At 42.3% G+C, this 27,821-nt stretch overlaps 1 protein-coding gene across 3 annotated transcripts in view; it reads left to right on the top strand.

The window, feature by feature from the left end:
• Positions 1 to 27,821, top strand: part of AFTPH (aftiphilin) — a 272,901-nt gene that overhangs the window by 105,008 nt on the left and 140,072 nt on the right. For all 3 annotated transcript variants that reach the window (XM_053712089.1, XM_053712087.1, XM_053712088.1), the window contains exon 3: positions 16,269 to 16,411. In XM_053712089.1, coding sequence (XP_053568064.1) covers positions 16,269 to 16,411 — 143 coding nt within the window. The remainder of the gene's footprint in view (positions 1 to 16,268; positions 16,412 to 27,821) is intronic.

The raw sequence follows: 27,821 nt of genomic DNA on the forward strand, positions 1-27,821 counted from the left end.
ATGAAGTTCTTTCCACTATGGAAGTGTTTCCTGTTCCAGAAAATTATAACACAGAAATGGGAGAAGCCAGGGAATAGCTTTTTCCCCGTCTCCTGTCTTCAAAATATGTTTTACGGTCCTGACTCCTTTAAAGATTCATTGAACATGGTGCCTAAGGTAGAAGGGGCCATTTCTACTCTGGCTAAAAGATCTACTATTCCTATAGAGGATAGCTGCTCTTTTCATATTCCAATAGACAAAAAGCTGAAGGTTTTGTTGCAGTTTGTATTGCCATTGTGTCAAGTGCGGCATCTTATTGGTGCAACGCTTAGTCTGATTCTATTCTGATAGAGACTCCTTTGGAGGAGATCCAAGACAGAATTAAGGCTCTTAAGCTAGCCAATTCCTTTATTTCTGATGCTTCCATACATTTTTTTTAATCTGGGAGCCAAGATATTTGGCTTAGTTGTGCTAACCAGTAGGGGGTTGTGGCTAACTTCTTGGTCAGCTGATGTTACCTCTAGCCCAAGCCTCTGGCACTTCCTTACAAGGGGAAGACCTTGTTTTGCCCTGGTCTGGCAGAAGTTTTTTCTGATATTACGGGTGGAAAGTTTTTTTTTTTCTACCACAAGATAAGAACTGATCTAAAGGATTTTTCTCCCCAGGGGCAGGTTTCTCCTTTCTTGTTTATCTGCAAACCAGATTAAAGAGAGGCGTTCTTGAAATGTGTTCAGTATCTTCCTCCCTGGGAGTGATAGTTCCAATTCCTGTAAAGGAACGGGGCCTAGGATTTTATTTAAATCTGTTTGTGGTTTTCAAAAAAGTCTAGACCTGAAGTGTCTCAACAAGTTCTCAGAGTACCGTCCTTCAGAATGGCGATTCGTTCCAATTTTCCTTTGGTCCAAGAGGGTCAGTTCATGACGACCATAGACCTGAAGGATGCGTATCTTCATGTTCCCATCCAGAGGGATCATCACAAGTTCCTGAGATTCGCCTTTCTAGACGAACTCTTTCAGTTTGTGGCGCCTCCGTTTGGCCTTGCCACAACTCCCAGAATTTTCTAGGTCCTGGGGGCTCTCTTGGCAGTGAACAGGTCTCGGGGAATGGCAGTGGTGCTCTACTTGGACAACATGTTGGTTCAGGAGCCATCTTTTAAACAAGCAAAGTCTTATTCAGAGATCTTGTTGTCTTTTCTACGTTTCCATGGATGGAAAGGGATTCTGGAAAAAGTTCCCTTGTTCCAACTACAAGGGTAGCCTTTTTTTAGGGTCGATAATAGTTCCTTATTTATGGAAATTTTTTATGACTGGTCAGAGAACCCAAAATTCTTTCCTCTTGCCTCTCTCTGCAGTCTACTGTTCGGCATCAGTGGTTTAATGTATTATTATTATTATTATTATCGGTTATTTGTAGAGCGCCAACAGATTCCGCAGCGCTATTAACAAAGGCGGAGTACAAAAAAAAACACTTATAGGGATCAAATGGGTAGAGGGCCCTGCCAAGAGTTGCACTGTTGTAGTCCGCTCTTGAGAAGGTGATCAACAAACAGCTGGACTCTTAAGCTTACATGCTAGGGGGGTTCAGGGGATAGCAATGGAGGAGAGGAACTGGTATAAAGAAAGGTTAGCATAGGTTGTATGCATCCCTGAACAGTAGAGTCTTTAGGGAGCACTTAAAGCTTTTAAAACTAGAAGAGAGTCTTGTGGAGCGAGGCAGAGAGTTCCACAAGATGGGAGCCAGTCTGGAGAAGTCCTGTAAATGGGAGTGTGATGAGGTGACGAGAGGAGGAGAGGAGGAGGTCATGAGCAGAGCGAAGGGGACGAGAGGGAGAGTATCTGGAGACAAGGTCCGAGATATAGGGGGGAGCAGTGCAGTTGAGGGCTTTGTATGTCAGAGTGAGAATTTTGTGTTTGATCCTAGAGGCAAGAGGAAGCCAGTGAAGAGATTGGCAGAGAGGTGCAGCAGATGAAGAGCGACTTGTAAGGAAGATGAGTCTGGCAGAGGCATTCATTAAGGATTGTAAAGGAGCTAGGCGGTAGGTGGGGAGACCAGAGAGGACAGAGTTGCAGTAATCGAGGCGGGAGAGGATGAGAGAGTGGATTAAAATCTTAGTGTCTTGTGTAAGGAAGTGTCTAATTTTAGAGATGTTTTTAAGGTGGAAGCGGCAGGCTTTAGCCAAAGACTGAATGTGAGGAGTGAAAGAAAGATCTGAGTCAAATGTGACCCCGAGACATTGGGCATGCGTGGTAGGGGTAATGATGGACTTGTCGACAGTAATAGAGAGATTGGGGTGGAGAGTTTTGAAGAAGGGGGGAAAATAAGGAGCTCAGTTTTGGAGAGATTTAGCTTGAGGTAGTGAGAGGACATCCAGTTGGAGATGTGAGAAAGACAGTTAGTGACACGCGTTAGCAAGGAAGGAGAAAGGTCTGGTGCAGAGAAGTAGATTTTGTCGTCGCCATACAAATGATATTGTAAACCATGGGACTTTATTAGGGAACCTAGTGATGACGTGTAGATTGAGAAGAGAAGGGGACCGAGGACAGAGCCTTGCGGTACTCCGACAGAAAGTGGTGACGGGGCAGAGGATGCCCCAGAGAATTCTACACTAAAGGTACGGTTTGACAGGTAGGAAGAGAGCCACAAGAGGGCTGTGTCACATATGCCGAAGGATTGGAGGGTTTGGAGCAAGAGAGGGTGGTCAACAGTGTCAAAGGCTGCGGACAGATCAAGGAGGATAAGCAGAGAGAAGTAGCATTTTGATTTTGCTGAAAGTAGGTTGTTGTTAACCTTAACAATTGCTGTTTCTGTGGAGTGATGGGGACGAAATCCAGATTGCAATGGGTCAAGGAGGGAGTTTATTGTAAGGAAATGGGATAGACGTTCATAAGCTAGTTTTTCAAGAAGCTTTGATGCAAGAGGGAGGAGGGAAATAGGGCGGTAGTTGGATGGGGAGGTAGGATCAAGGGAAGGTTTTTTGAGGATAGGTGTGACCAGTGCATGTTTCAGCAATGAGGAAAATATACTAGTGCTGAAGGAGAGGTATGTATGGAGGTAATTGGTTCGATGGTCGCTTCCATGGACATATATTCCATTTGAGAGCTCTGCAATTATACTTGCTCAGACAATGGAATGGTGACCATTCGGATCTGTTTAAGAGGATAGATCTAGATCAGTCGATAAGAGACTCTCTTCCGTGGTAGCTTTCTCAGGAGCATCTTTCTTAGGGCTTCCGGAGACCTTCCTGGGTGATTGTGACCATGGACGCTGGCCTGCTGGGCTGGGGAGCAGACTCGGACTTGTTAAAGGCGTAGGGACTGTGGACTCGAGAGGAGCCTGCTCTTCCTATAAACATATAGGGAGAGCTCTGATGGCTTGGCCTCAGTTGTCCCTAGCCCGGTTTATCAGGTTCCAGTCGGACAAGGAAGGTCTGGAGAAGGTTCACCTCAGTGACTTTCATCAATCAGGGAGGAACTCGGAGTTCCTTAGCCATTAAGGAGGTGGCTTGAATTTTTCAGTGGGCGGAGACTCTCAATTGCTGTCTATCTGCCATCCACATTCCAAGAGTGGACAATGGGAAAGCGGACTTCCTGAGCAGACAGACTTTTCATCCCCGGGAGTGATCTGGAGGTGTTCTGTAGATTAACCCTCAAATGGGGGGTGCCGGAGTTGGATCTGATGGCGTCTTGCCAGAACGCCAAGCTTCCAAGGTACAGTTCAAGGTCAAGAGATCCGCAGGCCTCCCTGATAGATGTTCTGACGGTTCCTTGGGATTTCAGTCTAGCATTCCTGTTTCCTATGTTTGCTCTCTTTCTACGAGTCATTACTCGTATCAAAAAGGAGAGAGCATCAGTATTTTTAATAGCTCCTGCGTGGCCTCGCAGGATCTGGTATGCAGACCTAGTGAATATGTCATCTCTTCCATCATGGAGGTTTCCTCTGAGGAAGGACCTTCTAACACAGGGTCCATACCTTCATCCAAATCTCGCTTCTCTGAAGCTGACTGCTTGGAGCTTAAACGCTTAGTTATATCTAAGCGTGGTTTTTCTGAGTCGGTCATTGAGACCATGATTCAGGCTCGGAAGCCTGTTACTAGAAGGATTTACCATGAGGTATGGTGTAAATACCTTTATTGGTGTGAATCCAAGGGCTGCTCTCGGAGTAAGGTCAGGATTCCTAGGATTTTGTCCTTTTTCCAGGAAGGTCTGGAGAAGGGATTGTCAGTCAGATTTCTGCATTGTCTTTTTTGTTACATAAGCGTCTGGCGGATGTGCCAGATGTTCAATCTTTTAGTCAGGCTCTGGTCAGAATCAGACCTGTGTTTAAGTCTGTTGCTCCTCCTTGGAGCCTTAAAAGGACACTGAACCCAATTTTTACTTTCATGATTCACATAGAGCATGAAATTTTAAGCAACTTTCTAATTTACTCCTATTATCAATTTTTCTTTGTTGTCTTGCTATCTTTATTTTAAAAGCAGGAATGTAAATCTTAGCAGCCCATTTTAGGTTTAGCACCATGGATATCGCTTGCTTATTAGAGTCTTACATTTTCCCACCAATAAGCAAGCATAACCCAGGTTCTAAACCAAAAATGGGCCTGCTCCTATGCATCACATTCCTTCTTTTTAAATAAAGATGGCAAGAGAACGAAGAAAAATTTATAAGAGTGGTAAATTAGAAAGTTGCTTAAAAATGCATGCACTATCTTATTCATGAAAGAAAAAAATTGGGTTTAGTGTCCCTTTAACCTTGTTCTTAAACCTTTACAGCAGGCTCTTTCTCCAACATAGGTGTGTCCGGTCCACGGCGTCATCCTTACTTGTGGGATATTCTCTTCCCCAACAGGAAATGGCAAAGAGCCCAGCAAAGCTGGTCACATGATCCCTCCTAGGCTCCGCCTACCCCAGTCATTCTTTATTAGGGAACCTAGTGATGACGTGTAGATTGAGAAGAGAAGGGGACCGAGGACAGAGCCTTGCGGTACTCCGACAGAAAGTGGTGACGGGGCAGAGGATGCCCCAGAGAATTCTACACTAAAGGTACGGTTTGACAGGTAGGAAGAGAGCCACAAGAGGGCTGTGTCACATATGCCGAAGGATTGGAGGGTTTGGAGCAAGAGAGGGTGGTCAACAGTGTCAAAGGCTGCGGACAGATCAAGGAGGATAAGCAGAGAGAAGTAGCATTTTGATTTTGCTGAAAGTAGGTTGTTGTTAACCTTAACAATTGCTGTTTCTGTGGAGTGATGGGGACGAAATCCAGATTGCAATGGGTCAAGGAGGGAGTTTATTGTAAGGAAATGGGATAGACGTTCATAAGCTAGTTTTTCAAGAAGCTTTGATGCAAGAGGGAGGAGGGAAATAGGGCGGTAGTTGGATGGGGAGGTAGGATCAAGGGAAGGTTTTTTGAGGATAGGTGTGACCAGTGCATGTTTCAGCAATGAGGAAAATATACTAGTGCTGAAGGAGAGGTATGTATGGAGGTAATTGGTTCGATGGTCGCTTCCATGGACATATATTCCATTTGAGAGCTCTGCAATTATACTTGCTCAGACAATGGAATGGTGACCATTCGGATCTGTTTAAGAGGATAGATCTAGATCAGTCGATAAGAGACTCTCTTCCGTGGTAGCTTTCTCAGGAGCATCTTTCTTAGGGCTTCCGGAGACCTTCCTGGGTGATTGTGACCATGGACGCTGGCCTGCTGGGCTGGGGAGCAGACTCGGACTTGTTAAAGGCGTAGGGACTGTGGACTCGAGAGGAGCCTGCTCTTCCTATAAACATATAGGGAGAGCTCTGATGGCTTGGCCTCAGTTGTCCCTAGCCCGGTTTATCAGGTTCCAGTCGGACAAGGAAGGTCTGGAGAAGGTTCACCTCAGTGACTTTCATCAATCAGGGAGGAACTCGGAGTTCCTTAGCCATTAAGGAGGTGGCTTGAATTTTTCAGTGGGCGGAGACTCTCAATTGCTGTCTATCTGCCATCCACATTCCAGGAGTGGACAATGGGAAAGCGGACTTCCTGAGCAGACAGACTTTTCATCCCCGGGAGTGATCTGGAGGTGTTCTGTAGATTAACCCTCAAATGGGGGGTGCCGGAGTTGGATCTGATGGCGTCTTGCCAGAACGCCAAGCTTCCAAGGTACAGTTCAAGGTCAAGAGATCCGCAGGCCTCCCTGATAGATGTTCTGACGGTTCCTTGGGATTTCAGTCTAGCATTCCTGTTTCCTATGTTTGCTCTCTTTCTACGAGTCATTACTCGTATCAAAAAGGAGAGAGCATCAGTATTTTTAATAGCTCCTGCGTGGCCTCGCAGGATCTGGTATGCAGACCTAGTGAATATGTCATCTCTTCCATCATGGAGGTTTCCTCTGAGGAAGGACCTTCTAACACAGGGTCCATACCTTCATCCAAATCTCGCTTCTCTGAAGCTGACTGCTTGGAGCTTAAACGCTTAGTTATATCTAAGCGTGGTTTTTCTGAGTCGGTCATTGAGACCATGATTCAGGCTCGGAAGCCTGTTACTAGAAGGATTTACCATGAGGTATGGTGTAAATACCTTTATTGGTGTGAATCCAAGGGCTGCTCTCGGAGTAAGGTCAGGATTCCTAGGATTTTGTCCTTTTTCCAGGAAGGTCTGGAGAAGGGATTGTCAGTCAGATTTCTGCATTGTCTTTTTTGTTACATAAGCGTCTGGCGGATGTGCCAGATGTTCAATCTTTTAGTCAGGCTCTGGTCAGAATCAGACCTGTGTTTAAGTCTGTTGCTCCTCCTTGGAGCCTTAAAAGGACACTGAACCCAATTTTTACTTTCATGATTCACATAGAGCATGAAATTTTAAGCAACTTTCTAATTTACTCCTATTATCAATTTTTCTTTGTTGTCTTGCTATCTTTATTTTAAAAGCAGGAATGTAAATCTTAGCAGCCCATTTTAGGTTTAGCACCATGGATATCGCTTGCTTATTAGAGTCTTACATTTTCCCACCAATAAGCAAGCATAACCCAGGTTCTAAACCAAAAATGGGCCTGCTCCTATGCATCACATTCCTTCTTTTTAAATAAAGATGGCAAGAGAACGAAGAAAAATTTATAAGAGTGGTAAATTAGAAAGTTGCTTAAAAATGCATGCACTATCTTATTCATGAAAGAAAAAAATTGGGTTTAGTGTCCCTTTAACCTTGTTCTTAAACCTTTACAGCAGGCTCTTTCTCCAACATAGGTGTGTCCGGTCCACGGCGTCATCCTTACTTGTGGGATATTCTCTTCCCCAACAGGAAATGGCAAAGAGCCCAGCAAAGCTGGTCACATGATCCCTCCTAGGCTCCGCCTACCCCAGTCATTCTCTTTGCCGTTGTACAGGCAACATCTCCACGGAGATGGCTTAGAGTTTTTTAGTGTTTAACTGTAGTTTTTATTATTCAATCAAGAGTTTGTTATTTTAAAATAGTGCTGGTATGTACTATTTACTCTGAAACAGAAAAGAGATGAAGATTTCTGTTTGTATGAGGAAAATGATTTTAGCAACCGTTACTAAAATCCATGGCTGTTCCACACAGGACTGTTGAGAGGAATTAACTTCAGTTGGGGGAACAGTGAGCAGTCTTTTGCTGCTTGAGGTATGACACATTCTAACAAGACGATGTAATGCTGGAAGCTGTCATTTTCCCTATGGGATCCGGTAAGCCATTTTTATTCACACAGTAAACAAGGGCTTATTAAGACTGTAGACATTTTCTGGGCTAAATCGATCATATTTACACATATTTAGCCTTGAGGAATCATTTAATCTGGGTATTTTTTGTAAAATAATATCGGCAGGCACTGTTTTAGACACTTTATTCTATTGGGGCTTTCCCTAATCATAGTCAGAGCCTCATTTTCGCGCCGGTATGGCGCACTTGTTTTTGAGAACAGCATGACATGCAGCTGCATGTGTGTGGAGCTCTGATACATAGAAAAGTCTTTCTGAAGGCATTATTTCGTATCGTATTCCCCTTTGGGCTTGGTTGGGTCTCAGCAAAGCAGATTCCAGGGACTGTAAAGGGGTTAAATATAAAAACGGCTCCGGTTCCGTTATTTTAAGGGTTAAAGCTTCCAAATTTGGTGTGCAATACTTTTAATCCAGCCTGGAGACCAAGGCAAGGCTGGAACAAAGGAAAGCAGGCCAAGAAACCTGCCACTGTTCCCAAGACAGCATGAGACGCGGGCCCCCGATCCGGGACCGGATTTGGTGGGGGGCAGACTCTCTCTCTTCACTCAGGCTTGGGCAAGAGATGTTCTGGATCCTTGGGCGCTAGAAATAGTCTTCCAAGGTTATCTTCTGGAAGTGATTCATCCTGTTCCATTAAAAGAACGAGGGATGGGGTTCTACTCCAATCTGTTCGTAGTTCCCAAAAAATAGGGAACGTTCAGACCAATCTTAGATCTCAAGATCCTAAACAAGTTTCTCAAGGTTCCATCGTCCAAAATGGAAACCATTCGAACAATCCTTCCATCCAGGAAGGTCAATTCTTGACCACGGTGGATTTAAAGGATGCGTATCTACATATTCCTATCCACAAGGAACATCATCGGTTCCTAAGGTTCGCATTCCTGGACAAGCATTACCAGTTCGTGGCGCTTCCTTTCGGATTAGCCACTGCTCCAAGGATTTTCACAAAGGTACTAGGGTCCCTTCTAGCTGTGCTAAGACCAAGGGGCATTGCTGTAGTACCTTACTTGGACGACATTCTGATTCAAGCGTCGTCCCTTCCTCAAGCAAAGGCTCACACGGACATCGTCCTGGCCTTTCTCAGATCTCACGGATGGAAAGTGAACGTGGAAAAGAGTTCTCTATCTCCGTCGACAAGGGTTCCCTTCTTGGGAACAATAATAGACTCCTTAGAAATGAGGATTTTTCTGACAGAGGCCAGAAAAACAAGACTTCTAGACTCTTGTCGGATACTTCATTCCGTTCATCTTCCTTCCATAGCGCAGTGCATGGAAGTGATAGGTTTGATGGTAGCGGCAATGGACATAGTTCCTTTTGCGCGCATTCATCTAAGACCATTACAACTGTGCATGCTCAGTCAGTGGAATGGGGACTATACAGACTTGTCTCCGAGGATACAAGTAAATCAGAGGACCAGAGACTCACTCCGTTGGTGGCTGTCCCTGGACAACCTGTCACAAGGGATGACCTTCCGCAGACCAGAGTGGGTCATTGTCACGACCGACGCCAGTCTGATGGGCTGGGGCGCGGTCTGGGGATCCCTGAAAGCTCAGGGTCTTTGGTCTCGGGAAGAATCTCTTCTACCGATAAATATTCTGGAACTGAGAGCGATATTCAATGCTCTCAAGGCTTGGCCTCAGCTAGCGAGGGCCAAGTTCATACGGTTTCAATCAGACAACATGACAACTGTTGCGTACATCAACCATCAGGGGGGAACAAGGAGTTCCCTGGCGATGGAAGAAGTGACCAAAATCATTCAATGGGCGGAGTCTCACTCCTGCCACCTGTCTGCAATCCACATCCCAGGAGTGGAAATTGGGAAGCGGATTTTCTGAGTCGTCAGACATTGCATCCGGGGGAGTGGGAACTCCATCCGGAAATCTTTGTCCAAATCACTCAACTGTGGGGCATTCCAGACATGGATCTGATGGCCTCTCGTCAGAACTTCAAAGTTCCTTGCTACGGGTCCTGATCCAGGGATCCCAAGGCGGCTCTAGTGGATGCACTAGTAGCACCTTGGACCTTCAAACTAGCTTATGTATTCCCGCCGTTTCCTCTCATCCCCAGGCTGGTAGCCAGGATCAATCAGGAGAGGGCGTCGGTGATCTTGATAGCTCCTGCGTGGCCACGCAGGACTTGGTATGCAGATCTGGTGAATATGTCATCGGCTCCACCATGGAAGCTACCTTTGAGACGAGACCTTCTTGTTCAAGGTCCGTTCGAACATCCGAATCTGGTCTCACTCCAGCTGACTGCTTGGAGATTGAACGCTTGATCTTATCGAAGCGAGGGTTCTCAGATTCTGTTATCGATACTCTTGTTCAGGCCAGAAAGCCTGTAACTAGAAAGATTTACCACAAAATTTGGAAAAAATATATCTGTTGGTGTGAATCTAAAGGATTCCCTTGGGACAAGGTTAAGATTCCTAAGATTCTATCCTTCCTTCAAGAAGGATTGGAAAAAGGATTATCTGCAAGTTCCCTGAAGGGACAGATTTCTGCCTTGTCTGTGTTACTTCACAAAAAGCTGGCAGCTGTGCCAGATGTTCAAGCCTTTGTTCAGGCTCTGGTTAGAATCAAGCCTGTTTACAAACCTTTGACTCCTCCTTGGAGTCTCAACTTAGTTCTTTCAGTTCTTCAGGGGGTTCCGTTTGAACCCTTACATTCCGTTGATATTAAGTTATTATCTTGGAAAGTTTTGTTTTTGGTTGCAATTTCTTCTGCTAGAAGAGTTTCAGAATTATCTGCTCTGCAGTGTTCTCCTCCTTATCTGGTGTTCCATGCAGATAAGGTGGTTTTACGTACTAAACCTGGTTTTCTTCCAAAAGTTGTTTCTAACAAAAACATTAACCAGGAGATTATCGTACCTTCTCTGTGCCCGAAACCAGTTTCAAAGAAGGAACGTTTGTTGCACAATTTGGATGTTGTTCGCGCTCTAAAATTCTATTTAGACGCTACAAAGGATTTTAGACAAACATCTTCCTTGTTTGTTGTTTATTCCGGTAACAGGAGAGGTCAAAAAGCAACTTCTACCTCTCTCTCTTTTTGGATTAAAAGCATCATCAGATTGGCTTACGAGACTGCCGGACGGCAGCCTCCCGAAAGAATCACAGCTCATTCCACTAGGGCTGTGGCTTCCACATGGGCCTTCAAGAACGAGGCTTCTGTTGATCAGATATGTAGGGCAGCGACTTGGTCTTCACTGCACACTTTTACCAAATTTTACAAGTTTGATACTTTTGCTTCTTCTGAGGCTATTTTTGGGAGAAAGGTTTTGCAAGCCGTGGTGCCTTCCAAGGTGACCTGATTTGCTCCCTCCCTTCATCCGTGTCCTAAAGCTTTGGTATTGGTTCCCACAAGTAAGGATGACGCCGTGGACCGGACACACCTATGTTGGAGAAAACAGAATTTATGTTTACCTGATAAATTACTTTCTCCAACGGTGTGTCCGGTCCACGGCCCGCCCTGGTTTTTTAATCAGGTCTGATAATTTATTTTCTTTAACTACAGTCACCACGGTATCATATGGTTTCTCCTATGCAAATATTCCTCCTTAACGTCGGTCGAATGACTGGGGTAGGCGGAGCCTAGGAGGGATCATGTGACCAGCTTTGCTGGGCTCTTTGCCATTTCCTGTTGGGGAAGAGAATATCCCACAAGTAAGGATGACGCCGTGGACCGGACACACCGTTGGAGAAAGTAATTTATCAGGTAAACATAAATTCTGTTTTTTGAGCCTATGCATTCCATAGATATTAAGTTACTATCTTGGAAGGTTTTGTTTCTTTTTGTTATCTCTTCTGCTCTGAGAGTTTTGGAACTCTCGGCTTTGCAGTGTGATTCGCCTTATCTTATATTTCATGCTGATAAGGCGGTACTTCGTTTTAAGTTGGGTTCTTCCTAAAGTGGTTTCAGATAGAAATATTAATCTGGAAATATTTGTTCCTTCTTTATGTCCTAATCCTACTTCTTATAAGGAACATTTGTTGCACAACTTGGACGTGGTGCGTGATCTGAAATTCTACATACAGGCGACTAAGGATTTTCGAGAGTCCTCTTCCTTGTTTGTTTTTCTCAGGAAAGCAGGGTCATAAAGCTTCTGCTCCTTCTCTATCTCTATGGTTGAGAAGTATAATTCATTTGGCTTATGAGACTGCTGAGACTCCTGAGAGAATTACAGCTCATTCCACGAGGGCTGTTTCCTTTTTTTTTTTTTTTTTTTTGGGGCCTTCAAAAATGATGCTTCTGTGGAACAGATTTGCAAGGCTGCAACTTGGTCCTCTCTGCATACTTTTTCCAAATTTTCCAAATTTGATACTTGCCTCGGCTGAGGTTTCTTCTGTTTAGGTCTGACTGTCTTATTTTCCCTCCCTAGTCATGTGTCCTCTAGCTTGGGTATTGGTTCCCAACAGTAATTGATGACGTTGTGGACTCGCCGTATCTTAGGAAAGAAAACAAAATGTATGCTTACCTGAAAAATGTATTTCTTTCCGAATATGGTGAGTCCGCGACCCCCGCCCTTTATTTTAAGACAATTAATTTTGACTAAACCTCAGGCACCTCTACACCTTTGTGTTACTACTTTTTTCCATTTCCCTTAAGTCGAATGACTGGGCTTTGTGGGAAGGGGAGTAATACTGAACAGCTTTGCTGTGGTGCTCTTTGCCTCCTCCTACTGGCCAGGAGTGATATTCCCAACAGTAATTGATGACGTTGTGGACTCACCATATCCGGAAAGAAAGAAATTTATCAGGTAAAAAAAAGTTAGTTTTTTTTTTTATAGATTTCATGAAAACAATAAGGTGAACTTATTTATTTAGCAGTTGGACATGGCGTTTATATCCTCCTGTTGTTTCTTGCTCTATCGACAATTAGTTTGCTCTTTTTGACTGTCCTAAAATCTGAGATTCCTTTTACACTCTGAATTTGGAATTTGCATAGTTCATCCAGAATTTTATCCCAATGAGGTAATGGAAGCTCCCCTTTTGTCTTTTGCCATATAGATATATTCAGATCCAGTTGCCGTGCTGGCAGAGGGCAGTCTAAGACTTCAGAAAGCCTGATTTCCATTCCTCCAATTTTCATGGGTCCGGAAATTCTTGTCAGTATTTCTCTTTCTGGAGCTGAGTTCTGGGAAGTGATTCCAGGCGTGTCTTTCATAAGATGTGGAAGGTTCTCCAGTCTCAGTGTGCTGTGCGTGGGTCCTCTTGGCCCAGGGTGAGAATTCTACGTGTTCTTTCAGGAGGGCATTGATAAGGGTCTTTCGTTCAGTTTCATTAAAGGAACAATATACACCAATTTTCATATAACTTCATGTAATAGTTAGACACTACTATAAAGAAGAATATGCACAGATGCTGATCTAAAAATCCAGTATAAAACATTTTAAAAACATACTTAGAAGCCCCCAGTTTAGCACTGTTGATGAGGTTTGTCTGGGACACCCACTGAAAGGGGCTAGGTAAACAATAAGAGCAGACCCTCCCCATCTCCCCCCTTCCCTGCATATGAAAAGACAGATAACATAAAAAGGAGCCACCAGGAGTCTGTAAATGCATGTATACAGGGAGTGCAGAATTATTAGGCAAATGAGTATTTTGACCACATCATCCTCTTTATGCATGTTGTCTTACTCCAAGCTGTATAGGCTCGAAAGCCTACTACCAATTAAGCATATTAGGTGATGTGCATCTCTGTAATGAGAAGGGGTGTGGTCTAATGACATCAACACCCTATATCAGGTGTGCATAATTATTAGGCAACTTCCTTTCCTTTGGCAAAATGGGTCAAAAGAAGGACTTGACAGGCTCAGAAAAGTCAAAAATAGTGAGATATCTTGCAGAGGGATGCAGCACTCTTAAAATTGCAAAGCTTCTGAAGCGTGATCATCGAACAATCAAGCGTTTCATTCAAAATAGTAAACAGGGTCGCAAGAAGCGTGTGGAAAAACCAAGGCGCAAAATAACTGCCCATGAACTGAGAAAAGTCAAGCGTGCAGCTGCCAAGATGCCACTTGCCACCAGTTTGGCCATATTTCAGAGCTGCAACATCACTGGAGTGCCCAAAAGCACAAGGTGTGCAATACTCAGAGACATGGCCAAGGTAAGAAAGGCTTAAAGACGACCACCACTGAACAAGACACACAAGCTGAAACGTCAAGACTGGGCCAAGAAATATCTCAAGACTGATTTTTCTAAGGTTTTATGGACTGATGAAATGAGAGTGAGTCTTGATGGGCCAGATGGATGGGCCCGTGGCTGGATTGGTAAAGGGCAGAGAGCTCCAGTCCGACTCAGACGCCAGCAAGGTGGAGGTGGAGTACTGGTTTGGGCTGGTATCATCAAAGATGAGCTTGTGGGGCCTTTTCGGGTTGAGGATGGAGTCAAGCTCAACTCCCAGTCCTACTGCCAGTTTCTGGAAGACACCTTCTTAGAGCAGTGGTACAGGAAGAAGTCTGCATCCTTCAAGAAAAACATGATTTTCATGCAGGACAATGCTCCATCACACGCGTCCAAGTACTCCACAGCGTGGCTGGCAAGAAAGGGTATAAAAGAAGAAAATCTAATGACATGGCCTCCTTGTTCACCTGATCTGAACCCCATTGAGAACCTGTGGTCCATCATCAAATGTGAGATTTACAAGGAGGGAAAACAGTACACCTCTCTGAACAGTGTCTGGGAGGCTGTGGTTGCTGCTGCATGCAATGTTGATGGTGAACAGATCAAAACACTGACAGAATCCATGGATGGCAGGCTTTTGAGTGTCCTTGCAAAGAAAGGTGGCTATATTGGTCACTGATTAGTTTTTGTTTTGTTTTTGAATGTCAGAAATGTATATTTGTGAATGTTGAGATGTTATATTGGTTTCACTGGTAAAAATAAATAATTGAAATGGGTATATATTTGTTTTTTGTTAAGTTGCCTAATAATTATGCACAGTAATAGTCACCTGCACACACAGATATCCCCCTAAAATAGCTATAACTAAAAACAAACTAAAAACTACTTCCAAAACTATTCAGCTTTGATATTAATGAGTTTTTTGGGTTCATTGAGAACATGGTTGTTGTTCAATAATAAAATTAATCCTCAAAAATACAACTTGCCTAATAATTCTGCACTCCCTGTACATCTGGCACTGTGGGGCTTAGTTAGCGGTCTGAAAATCAGCACAATGTTCTTAAAAAAAAATTTAACACATTTTTTGAAAAACACCCCCAGATGGGCTATATAAATGGATAATCTACAAAACATGTAAAGAAAATTACAGTGTAAAAATTCCCTTTTAAAGGACCACAAAATTTGGGAATTTTAAGTTTAATGCCTTACAAGTTGGCACGATGTCCGATGTTCAATCCTTTGTTTAGGTCCTGATTAGAATCGGACTAGTTGCTCAAATCATTTTTGCAACATGTTTCCTTGTACCTATGCATTCCCTCAACATCAGGTTATTTTCATGGGAAGCGTTGTTTTTACTGACTATCTTTTCTGTTCCCAGAGTTTTCATAGTTGTTGACTCTTCACTGTGATCCTGTGTTACAACAGGATAAGGCGGCACTGAGATCTAAACCAGGTTTGCTGAGCTGGTGTAACTTGATGGTGTTCTTCTTTGTCTTAAAGCAGAAGATTGAGAGTTTTGAATAATTAATTTTTTTTGGATCACAGTCCTTTTAAAACCTTCTAAGGTAGTTTCATCTAACATCGGAAATCAGGAGATTGTTGTTGGTTCTTCAAGGAAAGATTGGTTTATAATTTAGTTATGACCAGGACATTAAGTTATTGCTTTCATGCTACTAAGTGCTTGCACTATTTGCAGGCTTGTTCATTTTTTCTCTCTGGTATGTTCAAGGGTTGAAGGGCTACTGATATTTCCTTGTTTTCTCAGTTGAGGAATCTTCTCAGATGGCTCATACATGGAGGCACGTCATCAGCCTCTGATTCGTCTCTCTACTCTTTCCACTTGTTCAGTAACTATGTGTTAGGCCTTTAGAAGTGAGAATTTGGTAGTTCAGATTTACCAAGCTGCTATCTGATCTTCTCTTCTTACGCTTACTAAATTTTTCCAGCTTGATATTCTTGTTATTTTAGAGGTTTCTTTTGGCAGTACTTTCTTCAGGCGGTGGTGCCAAGTTTTTAGGTAACTGCCTTGCCTATTAATACCGCTCCTTTTTCATTGTGGACTCCACAGCTTGGGTATAGATTCACATTGTTAAGAATAGGATTGCATGGACTCTCACTACCATTAGAAAGAAAACAAAATTAATTCTTACCTGATAAATTATTTTCTTTTTTGGTAGTGAGAGTCCACAAACGCACCCTGTTTTTGTTGTGATTGGCAGCAGTTCCAGTTGCACCTCTTACTCCTTATATCTCTCTTACTTTTCCCTATCCTCGGATATTGAACTAATAGAAGGGAAGGGGAAGTAGGATGGATAGTTAAATGCTTTGGTTGGGGTGTCTTGGCCGCCTCCTGGTAGTCAGGTGCTATTTTCCTATTTGTAAGAATAGGATTTTGTGAACCCTCACTACCAATAAAGAAAATACTTTATCAGGTAAGAATAAATTTTGTTATTCCCTTATCTCTTTTAGCAATCATTATTGAGCCGCCTTGAGCGAATTGTCTCAGTCTGTTTTCCTCTTTCTCCTGTTGTTGAAGTTGAACATGATATATTATCCCTGGAGCATCTTCTAAACCGTGACAAGTGTAAGGAAACATCTGAATCTTTGTCTAGGTAAGAAAACATTATTTTTATTTATGATTAATAATATTTTATTAATGTATTTGAAATTAGAATGAGATGAGTAACCCCACTGTACATTATTACAAAAAATGCCACAGGAACCAGATATTGGGGGGGAAAGCACAAATAAGAAAATTTGAGCTCTTATTTCAGTAGTTCCCAGCAGACAACTGAGCCATAAAGTAATATTAACCCCTTTGCTACTGGGGATTCAGAAAAAAAACTTTCCCAAAATACTGGAGAATTGTCAGCATTTTTGCTATCAGTCATTTAAATAGAAATCGCTTTGTTTTTTTGATTTACGTATCAAAACGATATATTTTTTAATTAGACAACCCAAGATATTGATGTTGTTCCATTTTGGTATATTTCATGCACCATTTTGCAGCCAAATGCGATAATATAAAAAAGTTGCTAATTTTTACATAAACTTTGAAACTCTGAAATTATTTACATACTGCTTGTGCAATTGGAAATAGCAGACATGCCATTGATTTTTGGTAATTAGAAGACCACTAATTGCAGCTGCGTACCACACTTCTGAAATTCCTGGCAAAGAAGGTGTTAATTATTTAGCTGATAATGGAAATAGTATTGTACCTGCCCATCTCCCTGAACCCTCCCAAACAGCTTTCTCCCCCCCCACTCACACTCAACTCCACCATCTTAGGTACTAGTGGCGGTCATCTTTGGTACTTCCAATACCTAATTGGTGTATGTGTGTATATATGTGTATAAATGTGTGTGTGTATATATGTATCAATATCATTTTTAAGTGCCCCCCCACCCGCATTCTAGCCTTTTTTTTTTAGTAGTGCAGCACCCTATCCCTCCCTTCCCTTCAAAATATATTTTCTGCAGTGTAGGACCTCTCCTACTGCGTCTCCCCCTTCCACCACAAGGCTGCCGACCGCCTTCCCTCCCGCTGACATCAACGGAGATCATTACAGTTACATGGTCTGTGTCACTGTCTGTAACTATCTAGCAATCTGTCTTCATATGGTAACTGTATGGTAACCATATGAAGGCAGATGCTGGGAGACCAGGAACAGCAGCTTTAAACACAGCACTTTCTCAGCTCAGAGAGACTAAGGTGCTTGTACCATCTGGTAATGACTCAGTTAAAGGACCAGTCAACACTTTAGATTTGCATAATCAACAAATGCAAGATAACAAGACAATGCAATAGCACTTAGTCTGAACTTCAAATGAGTAGTAGATTTTTTTTATAACAAATTTCAAAGTTATGTATATTTCCACTCCCCTTGTACCATGTGATAGCAATCAGCCAATCACAAATGCATATACGTATAGTCTGTGAATTCTTGCACATGCTCAGTAGGATCTGGTGACTCAAAATGAGTAACTATAACAGATTGTGCACATTTTTTTTAATGGAAGTAAATTGGAAAGTTGTTTAAAATTATATGCTGTATCTGAATCATGAAAATGTAATTTAACCCGAGTGTCCCTTTAATTGATGACATGATACAAGCCCCACTTATGCTCTTAGCAGCTGCAGTATATACAATGCTGGTGCACTGAGAATATCTAGTTTCACTTGCATGTGCAGTGAAAAATGCTAATATGTATATTGCAAATATGTTTCTATTCAAAGATGTATTTAATCTATGTGCATTTAAATTTTGACTGAAATGTCCCTTTGAGTCTATCATTTTGATACTAAGGTGTGAATTACATATGTGAGTTTCATTGACATCATCTTTACGACTTACTGAAGCCTTTTGAAGTTAATTCATTATTGTGACGCCCTTGTGTTTTGTTCAAATTTTATACAGAACTTCCTGGACCAAACACTGTAATTAAACAAACACATCTGCAGCTAACTCCAACTTTCCATAATCAAGTGAGACAAACATACTCAGCAAGTTTTTCAAGCAGCTTGTTTGCACAATGTGTATAGTTTTGCAACCCCCCCAAAACTAATTTACTTCTATTATCAAATTTTCTTTGTTCATTTGGTATCTCTTGTTGAAAAGCAAAGATGTAATGTCAGGAGAGTGCATGTGTCTGGAGCATTATATGCAGCAGTTTTGCAAGATTGTTATCCATTTGCAAGAGCACCAGATGGGATTACTATTTTCCTGCCATGTAGTTCTCAAGACATCTATCTAGGTATCTCTTCAACAAAGATGATCATGGGATAGAAGCAAATTTGATAATACAAGTAAAATGGAAACTTTAAAAAAAAAAATATATGCTCTTTCTTAATACATTTTTTTGTGTGTTTCATATCCCATTAACCCCTTCGCTACCCAGAGTTTCAGAGAATAACTTGCCCAAAATACTGAATCATTTTCTCCTACATTTTTTGTGTCCGGTCCACGGCTTCATCCTTACTTGTGGGATATTCTCATTCCCTACAGGAAGTGGCAAAGAGAGCACAACAGCAGAGCTGTCCATATAGCTCCCCCTCTAGCTCCGCCCCCCAGTCATTCTCTTTGCGCTCTGTACAAGTAGCATCTCCACGGAGGTGGTAAAGAGTATGTGGTGTTAGTCGATAATTCTAATAGCTCCTGCGTGGCCACGCAGGACTTGGTATGCAGACCTGGTGAATATGTCATCGGCTCCACCATGGAAGCTACCTTTGAGACAGGACCTTCTAGTACAAGGTCCATTTGAACATCCAAACCTAGTTTCTCTGCAACTGACTGCTTGGAAATTGAACGCTTGATTCTATCTAAGCGTGGGGTTTCGGAATCAGTTATAGATACTCTGATTTAGGCTAGAAAGCCTGTAACCAGGAGAATTTACCATAAAATATATGGCAGAAATATATCTATTGGTGCGAATCCAAGGGTTACTCATGGAGTAAAATTAGGATTCCAAGGATTATTTCCTTTCTCCAAGAGGGATTGGAGAAAGGTCTGTTAGCTAGTTCTTTAAAAGGACAGATATCTGCTCTGTCTGTCTTGTTGCACAAACGTCTGGCAGCCGTGCCAGATGTTCAGGCGTTCGTACAGGCGTTAGTCAGAATCAAGCCTGTCTACAGACCTGTGACTCCTCCATGGAGTCTAAATTTAGTTCTTTCAGTTCTTCATGGGGTTCCGTTTGAACCTTTACTTTCCATAGATATTAAGTTACTATCTTGGAAAAATTTTTGTTTTTGGTTGCTATTTCTTCTGCTAGAAGAATTTCTTAATTGTCTGCTTTGCAGTGTAATTCACCCTATCTGGTGTTTCATACAGATAAGGTAGTTTTACGTACCAAGCCTGGTTTTCTTCCAATAGGAATATTAACCAGGAAATAGTTGTTCCTTCTCTGTGTCCTAATCCAGTTTCTAAAAAGGAACGTTTGTTACACAATCTAGATGTGGTTCGTGCTTTAAAATTCTATCTAGAAGCAACAAAGGATTTCAGACAGACATCTTCTTTGTTTGTCGTCTATTCTGGTAAGAGAAGAGGTCAGAAAGCTACTGCTACCTCTCTTTCCTTCTGGCTAAAAAAAGCATCATCCGATTGGCTTATGAGACTGCTGGACGGCAGCCTCCTGAACGAATGGGCTTTCAAGAACGAGGCTTCTGTTGAACAGATCTGTAAGGCAGTGACTTGGTCTTCACTGCATACTTTTGCCAAATTTTACAAATTCGATACTTATGCTTCTTCGGAGGCTATTTTTGGGAGAAAGGTTTTACAAGCAGTGGTGCCTTCCGTTTAGGTTACCTGACTTGCTCCCTCCCTTCATCCGTGTCCTAAAGCTTTGATATTGGTTCCCACAAGTAAGGATGAAGCCGTGGACTGGACACACCAATGTAGGAGAAAACAGAATTTATGTTTACCTGATAAATTTCTTTCTCCTACGGTGTGTCCGGTCCACGGCCCGCCCTGGCTTTTAGTCAGGTTTAAAGTTTTTGTACACTACAGTCACCACTGCACCCTATGGTTCTCCTTTTTCTCCTGACCGTCGGTCGAATGACTGGGGGGCGGAGCTAGAGGGGGAGCTATATGGACAGCTCTGCTGTTGTGCTCTCTTTGCCACTTCCTGTAGGGAATGAGAATATCCCACAAGTAAGGATGAAGCCGTGGACCGGACACACCGTAGGAGAAAGAAATTTATCAGGTAAACATAAATTCTGTTTTTAGCATTTTTGCTATCACTATTTAAACAGGAATAGAGACTTGTTTTGTTTTTTTATTTACCTATCAAAACTATATATATTTTTTGTAGACAACCGAAGGTATTGATCTATGCCCAGTTTATATATTTCATGCCACTGTTTCTGCACCAAATGGGATCATATTAAAAAAATAAATAAAAACTATTCACAAACTTTGGGGTTTTTACTGAAATTATTTACACATAACTATTGCAGTCATGGGAGAAATTATTGTAAAAAGTTCTCTGGGGTCCCCTTTGTTTATTAAACAAAAAAGCAAAGAAAAAGGATTAGGGCTTAGCTAGCACTCTTACCTAGGGATAAGTGATATAAGTTAAAACAAATAACTTTTAATAATAATCGTTTAAAAATGAGGATTATACCTCTATATTGCGGTATGTACCTCACCAACCAACAATAGCTACAATCAAATCATGTAATCACCCCCTGTTTCCCCTTTTTAGCATTCGTCAGCATCAGGTGCCAGGGGTGAAAAACATGAGTGTAACTAATAAAAATAGCACAAACGCGTTTCGGCCTTGGTATTAGCCTTTTTCAGTGTGAAAGTTGACAAGCCGAAGCCCTGAATGCCACTCTTTTAAATGTGGTTCACTTGAACCTAGATCTTCCAATAGCCGTTCAGTAATGAACAACGCCTACCACGGAGCCAATCAGTGTTGACTGAAAATTATCCGTAGTCGTGTGATTTTCATCCTGATAGCGGTTGGTTGATTCTATGAATGACGTCATGTAATGGACTGCAATAATAGGGGAGAATGACAACCAATATTCCTAGATGATCATATTGAAGTACTGTACTTACATTTCTGTGATCCATATGTGTGTTGCGATCCACTATCCTGTAAACTTGTTTGGTGTTTATAGCGTTCCTAATCACATTACGGGATCAGAGTATGCTTTATGTGACTCACACAGTGTCTTCTTCATAATCCCTGAGATGATTGATAGGACGCAATAAGCGACTAGAGAATAGCGGACTAGCAACAATTACACATATGTTTATTATGAAGATGGTGGCAATGCTATTTAGTAGTCGATGTATGGTGTCACTTATTGTAGCATCTAGTGATTTAACCTTAGTGAAAATGTATCCGGAAACGTGTAATTATGAATCAGTTAAAGATAGATAATTCTATAAATTACGTCATAATGTGGGTGGCAATAGTAGTGGGAAATAGCAGCCTGTGTATTTTGCAGATCATAACCAAGTACTAAATGCACATCTGTGTGATTTATATACATGTATATTTCCTAGTCCGATATTGAGCACATACCTGACTTAAGTGTAATGCACATAATCTTAGTCCATATTCAAAGTGTTCATTTTTAAAAAGCTCATATAAGGCTGGTTTCTAATACCCTGATATATATTCTATATTAATGAATGGGATGCAACTACGAGTTGCTGGAAAATGATAAATCAGACTATACCCTATTTGTGTATTACTCACATGTGCACTCATCAGTAAGATGACGAAAACCCATTATATTGGTGTGTATATTCTATGATAATAATAGATGTGCATGTGTTAAGAACCGGTATTTTCCCATACCCAGTCAACTATATAGTGTCAATGGAAGCAGATGCAAAAAGTCTCTAACAGTGCATTTAGCACTGATATGTAGACCAGACCTATAATTGTCTTGGGATTCTTATATTCTCATAACATACACAGCTAGCATATATATCTCATATACCCTCTCCAATAATGTTGTGGTATATAAACCTTCAATTGGTATTGTGTTTTATGTCACTGGTAACCTTGAAAAATAGATTCACATATATAGCTGACACATATCCACTAAGATACATTAAAAATATTTACAAGTACAGATTCTATGTATGTATGAGGATCACTTTGTTTACAGAAAATCCCCCAAAATTATTTGCTTCTGAATATCCAATTTGTTTCTTTTTGGAGCAATGTTTGTTCACATCCCCCACCTCTGATCCCAGGTTTAACCTTTTCTAGTCCCCAACATCTGAAAGCTCCTGTACTCCCGCCATGGTGTTGTAGAAAATGTGTAGCCACGCTTGTAATCTGCTTGCCTTTTTCAAGATCTTTTCGTGCATTACGGATATTACTTAAATGTTCTGTCATGCGTTTACCCAACTTTCTGGTGGTTATCCCAACATAAAAGAGGTCACATGAGCATGATACACAATGTATGACATTTGTACTTTGGCAATTGGTATGTGTGTTAATCTTCCACTTCTTGGTAAATCTATCAACCATGACTTATTTTTTTGACCATGTGTTGGCACACTTTACAGTCCCCACATGGGATGGAGCACCAATATAGTGGTGCTTTCTTAGCATTTCTGTTAAAATGACTTTTGGTAAGGCGATCATTGAGGTTTTGTGCTCTTCTGAATGTAAACAAGGGTTTCTCTGGTAATAGTGATCTTAATTGTTTATCTCCCCTTAAAATATGCCAATGCTTATTGACTATATTTGAAAGTTGATCACTTTGATAATTATAGGTGGAGATGAATCTAAGTGAGATAGTTGAACTGCGCTCTTTTGGTTTCAGTAAATCATCCCTGTCTTTTGCAAGGGCCTTGTGTTATGCCCTGGCTAGTGATTTTCTAGAATATCCACGTAGCAGAAGTCTATTTCTTAAGTCTAATGCTGCCTTTTTAAAAGATTCTAAAATAGTGCTGTATCTCTTGATTCTTATATATTCACCATATGGAATACCTCTAACTGTAGATGGATGATGGTGACCTGATGCATGTAAAATGTTGTTAGTTGCAGTTGGTTTTCTGTACACATCAGTCTCTAGTTTCTTGTCCACCTTTTTGATTACCAAATCTAAGAATTCCACATTGTCTACATTAGATGTGTATGTTAAAAAAGGCTGAAAGGATTAACATTAAGTATATTGATAGATTAGTCTAGTGTTTCCACTGGTCCGTTCTATATAAATAAGATATCATCTATATATCTGGACCAGTGGGATATATGTTGTGTATAGCTCTTTAAAGATTCATGAAATACTACCATTTCCTCCCACCAGCCCAGATATATATTTGCGTAGGTGGGGGCACACAAGGTGCCCATGGCAGTGCCACATATTTGTAAGTAAAACTTTTCGTTGAATACAAAGTAGTTGTGGGTAAATATATATTTAAGCAGTTTTGTGATGAAATCTTTGGTCTCTGCGGTTATTTCTGTGTTTTTCTCCAGGAAATGAGCCACTGCTTTGCATCCCCACTCTGTTTGAATGCTTGTGTACAGCGATTCTACATCGCATGTCACCAATAAAGAGTTTGACGTTACATAGACATTCTAAATCTTATTTAATATGTGCATGGTATCTCTCGTGTGTGATGGATGATCTTCAACCATATTCCATAAGTCTGGTGTCCAAATATCTGCTGACTGCTTCCGTAAGAGAACCGATCCCGGACACAATCGGTCTCCCCGGCGGACAAAGAATGTCCTTATGTATTTTGGGTAGCAGGTATAAGGTCGCAACCTTTGGATTTTTAACTTCAAGGAATTTATGTTCTTTCTTATCAAAAGATACTTCTGCCAGAGCATTATTTATCATCTTATTATATTGCTCTAAGAACATTTAAGTGGGGTTCCCCAATAAGCATTTGTAATTTTTCTTATTACTTAATTGTTTATTGGCCTCTGCTACTTACATAGATGTGGGCCATATCACAATATTGCCCCCCTTGTTATTATTTTTGATCTGTACATCAGTCCATTCAGATAATTCTCTTAGAGCATCCATTTCTTGTTTTTGGTAAATTGGCTCCTAAAGTGTTTTACACTCTTTGATGGATAAGATGTCATTACAGGCCAAATTTAAAAAATAAATCTTCATAATAAAGATATGTGTAATTGTTGCTAGTCTGCTATTCTCTAGTATCTTACGGTCCCTAGTATAATCCAGCACTAAAGAGGTAGAGGTGTGCATGCCAAAAGGTTGCTGCATACCTTAAAACATTCAAAGTCCAAGAAGGAGGCATCACCACTATATATATATATATATATATATATATATATATATATATATATATATATATATATATATATATACAAAGAGAGAAGTGCTCTACCAGGAACGAACAACAGCTCAGTGGCTTGTTCTATGGTGATTTACCACCCGGAAGCAGCCTCTTTTAGACCAGTGTGCTTTTCACAGAAGAAAACTTTCCTGAAGTATATCAGTCTGATCCCGCCAAGTAAGGTCAGTCCAGCCCCGAAATACCAGGCAATTCTCCTCTGAACAAGGAATATAACAACCCCAGACGATCGTTTCGGCCTCCTATGGGCCTCGTCAGTGAGGTGCAGCCACATTCCTCTAAGCACACTGAGCAAGGAGTCCACGTCTGGTTTCCCCCATCACCCATAGGGAGACTTCCCCAGGGTCATAATAATTTGCATACAAAGAGAGAAGTGCTCTACCAGGAACGAACAACAGCTCAGTGGCTTGTTCTATGGTGATTTACCACCCGGAAGCAGCCTCTTTTAGACCAGTGTGCTTTTCACAGAAGAAAACTTTCCTGAAGTATATCAGTCTGATCCCGCCAAGTAAGGTCAGTCCAGCCCCGAAATACCAGGCAATTCTCCTCTGAACAAGGAATATAACAACCCCAGACGATCGTTTCGGCCTCCTATGGGCCTCGTCAGTGAGGTGCAGCCACATTCCTCTAAGCACACTGAGCAAGGAGTCCACGTCTGGTTTCCCCCATCACCCATAGGGAGACTTCCCCAGGGTCATAATAATTTGCATACAAAGAGAGAAGTGCTCTACCAGGAACGAACAACAGCTCAGTGGCTTGTTCTATGGTGATTTACCACCCGGAAGCAGCCTCTTTTAGACCAGTGTGCTTTTCACAGAAGAAAACTTTCCTGAAGTATATCAGTCTGATCCCGCAAAGTAAGGTCAGTCCAGCCCCGAAATACCAGGCAATTCTCCTCTGAACAAGGAATATAACAACCCCAGACGATCGTTTCGGCCTCCTATGGGCCTCGTCAGTGAGGTGCAGCCACATTCCTCTAAGCACACTGAGCAAGGAGTCCACGTCTGGTTTCCCCCATCACCCATAGGGAGACTTCCCCAGGGTCATAATAATTTGCATACAAAGAGAGAAGTGCTCTACCAGGAACGAACAACAGCTCAGTGGCTTGTTCTATGGTGATTTACCACCCGGAAGCAGCCTCTTTTAGACCAGTGTGCTTTTCACAGAAGAAAACTTTCCTGAAGTATATCAGTCTGATCCCGCCAAGTAAGGTCAGTCCAGCCCCGAAATACCAGGCAATTCTCCTCTGAACAAGGAATATAACAACCCCAGACGATCGTTTCGGCCTCCTATGGGCCTCGTCAGTGAGGTGCAGCCACATTCCTCTAAGCACACTGAGCAAGGAGTCCACGTCTGGTTTCCCCCATCACCCATAGGGAGACTTCCCCAGGGTCATAATAATTTGCATACAAAGAGAGAAGTGCTCTACCAGGAACGAACAACAGCTCAGTGGCTTGTTCTATGGTGATTTACCACCCGGAAGCAGCCTCTTTTAGACCAGTGTGCTTTTCACAGAAGAAAACTTTCCTGAAGTATATCAGTCTGATCCCGCAAAGTAAGGTCAGTCCAGCCCCGAAATACCAGGCAATTCTCCTCTGAACAAGGAATATAACAACCCCAGACGATCGTTTCGGCCTCCTATGGGCCTCGTCAGTGAGGTGCAGCCACATTCCTCTAAGCACACTGAGCAAGGAGTCCACGTCTGGTTTCCCCCATCACCCATAGGGAGACTTCCCCAGGGTCATAATAATTTGCATACAAAGAGAGAAGTGCTCTACCAGGAACGAACAACAGCTCAGTGGCTTGTTCTATGGTGATTTACCACCCGGAAGCAGCCTCTTTTAGACCAGTGTGCTTTTCACAGAAGAAAACTTTCCTGAAGTATATCAGTCTGATCCCGCCAAGTAAGGTCAGTCCAGCCCCGAAATACCAGGCAATTCTCCTCTGAACAAGGAATATAACAACCCCAGACGATCGTTTCGGCCTCCTATGGGCCTCGTCAGTGAGGTGCAGCCACATTCCTCTAAGCACACTGAGCAAGGAGTCCACGTCTGGTTTCCCCCATCACCCATAGGGAGACTTCCCCAGGGTCATAATAATTTGCATACAAAGAGAGAAGTGCTCTACCAGGAACGAACAACAGCTCAGTGGCTTGTTCTATGGTGATTTACCACCCGGAAGCAGCCTCTTTTAGACCAGTGTGCTTTTCACAGAAGAAAACTTTCCTGAAGTATATCAGTCTGATCCCGCCAAGTAAGGTCAGTCCAGCCCCGAAATACCAGGCAATTCTCCTCTGAACAAGGAATATAACAACCCCAGACGATCGTTTCGGCCTCCTATGGGCCTCGTCAGTGAGGTGCAGCCACATTCCTCTAAGCACACTGAGCAAGGAGTCCACGTCTGGTTTCCCCCATCACCCATAGGGAGACTTCCCCAGGGTCATAATAATTTGCATACAAAGAGAGAAGTGCTCTACCAGGAACGAACAACAGCTCAGTGGCTTGTTCTATGGTGATTTACCACCCGGAAGCAGCCTCTTTTAGACCAGTGTGCTTTTCACAGAAGAAAACTTTCCTGAAGTATATCAGTCTGATCCCGCCAAGTAAGGTCAGTCCAGCCCCGAAATACCAGGCAATTCTCCTCTGAACAAGGAATATAACAACCCCAGACGATCGTTTCGGCCTCCTATGGGCCTCGTCAGTGAGGTGCAGCCACATTCCTCTAAGCACACTGAGCAAGGAGTCCACGTCTGGTTTCCCCCATCACCCATAGGGAGACTTCCCCAGGGTCATAATAATTTGCATACAAAGAGAGAAGTGCTCTACCAGGAACGAACAACAGCTCAGTGGCTTGTTCTATGGTGATTTACCACCCGGAAGCAGCCTCTTTTAGACCAGTGTGCTTTTCACAGAAGAAAACTTTCCTGAAGTATATCAGTCTGATCCCGCCAAGTAAGGTCAGTCCAGCCCCGAAATACCAGGCAATTCTCCTCTGAACAAGGAATATAACAACCCCAGACGATCGTTTCGGCCTCCTATGGGCCTCGTCAGTGAGGTGCAGCCACATTCCTCTAAGCACACTGAGCAAGGGTTGCTGTGTTCCTTGTTCAGAGAGGAATTGCCTGGTATTTCGGCGCTGGACTGACCGTAATAGGCGGGATCAGACTGATATACTACAGGAAAGTTCTACTCTGTGAAAAGCATTACTGGGCTAAAAAGCTG

Source organism: Bombina bombina, chromosome 4 (assembly GCF_027579735.1).
Source record: "Bombina bombina isolate aBomBom1 chromosome 4, aBomBom1.pri, whole genome shotgun sequence".
NCBI classification, from domain to species: Eukaryota; Metazoa; Chordata; class Amphibia; order Anura; family Bombinatoridae; genus Bombina; species Bombina bombina.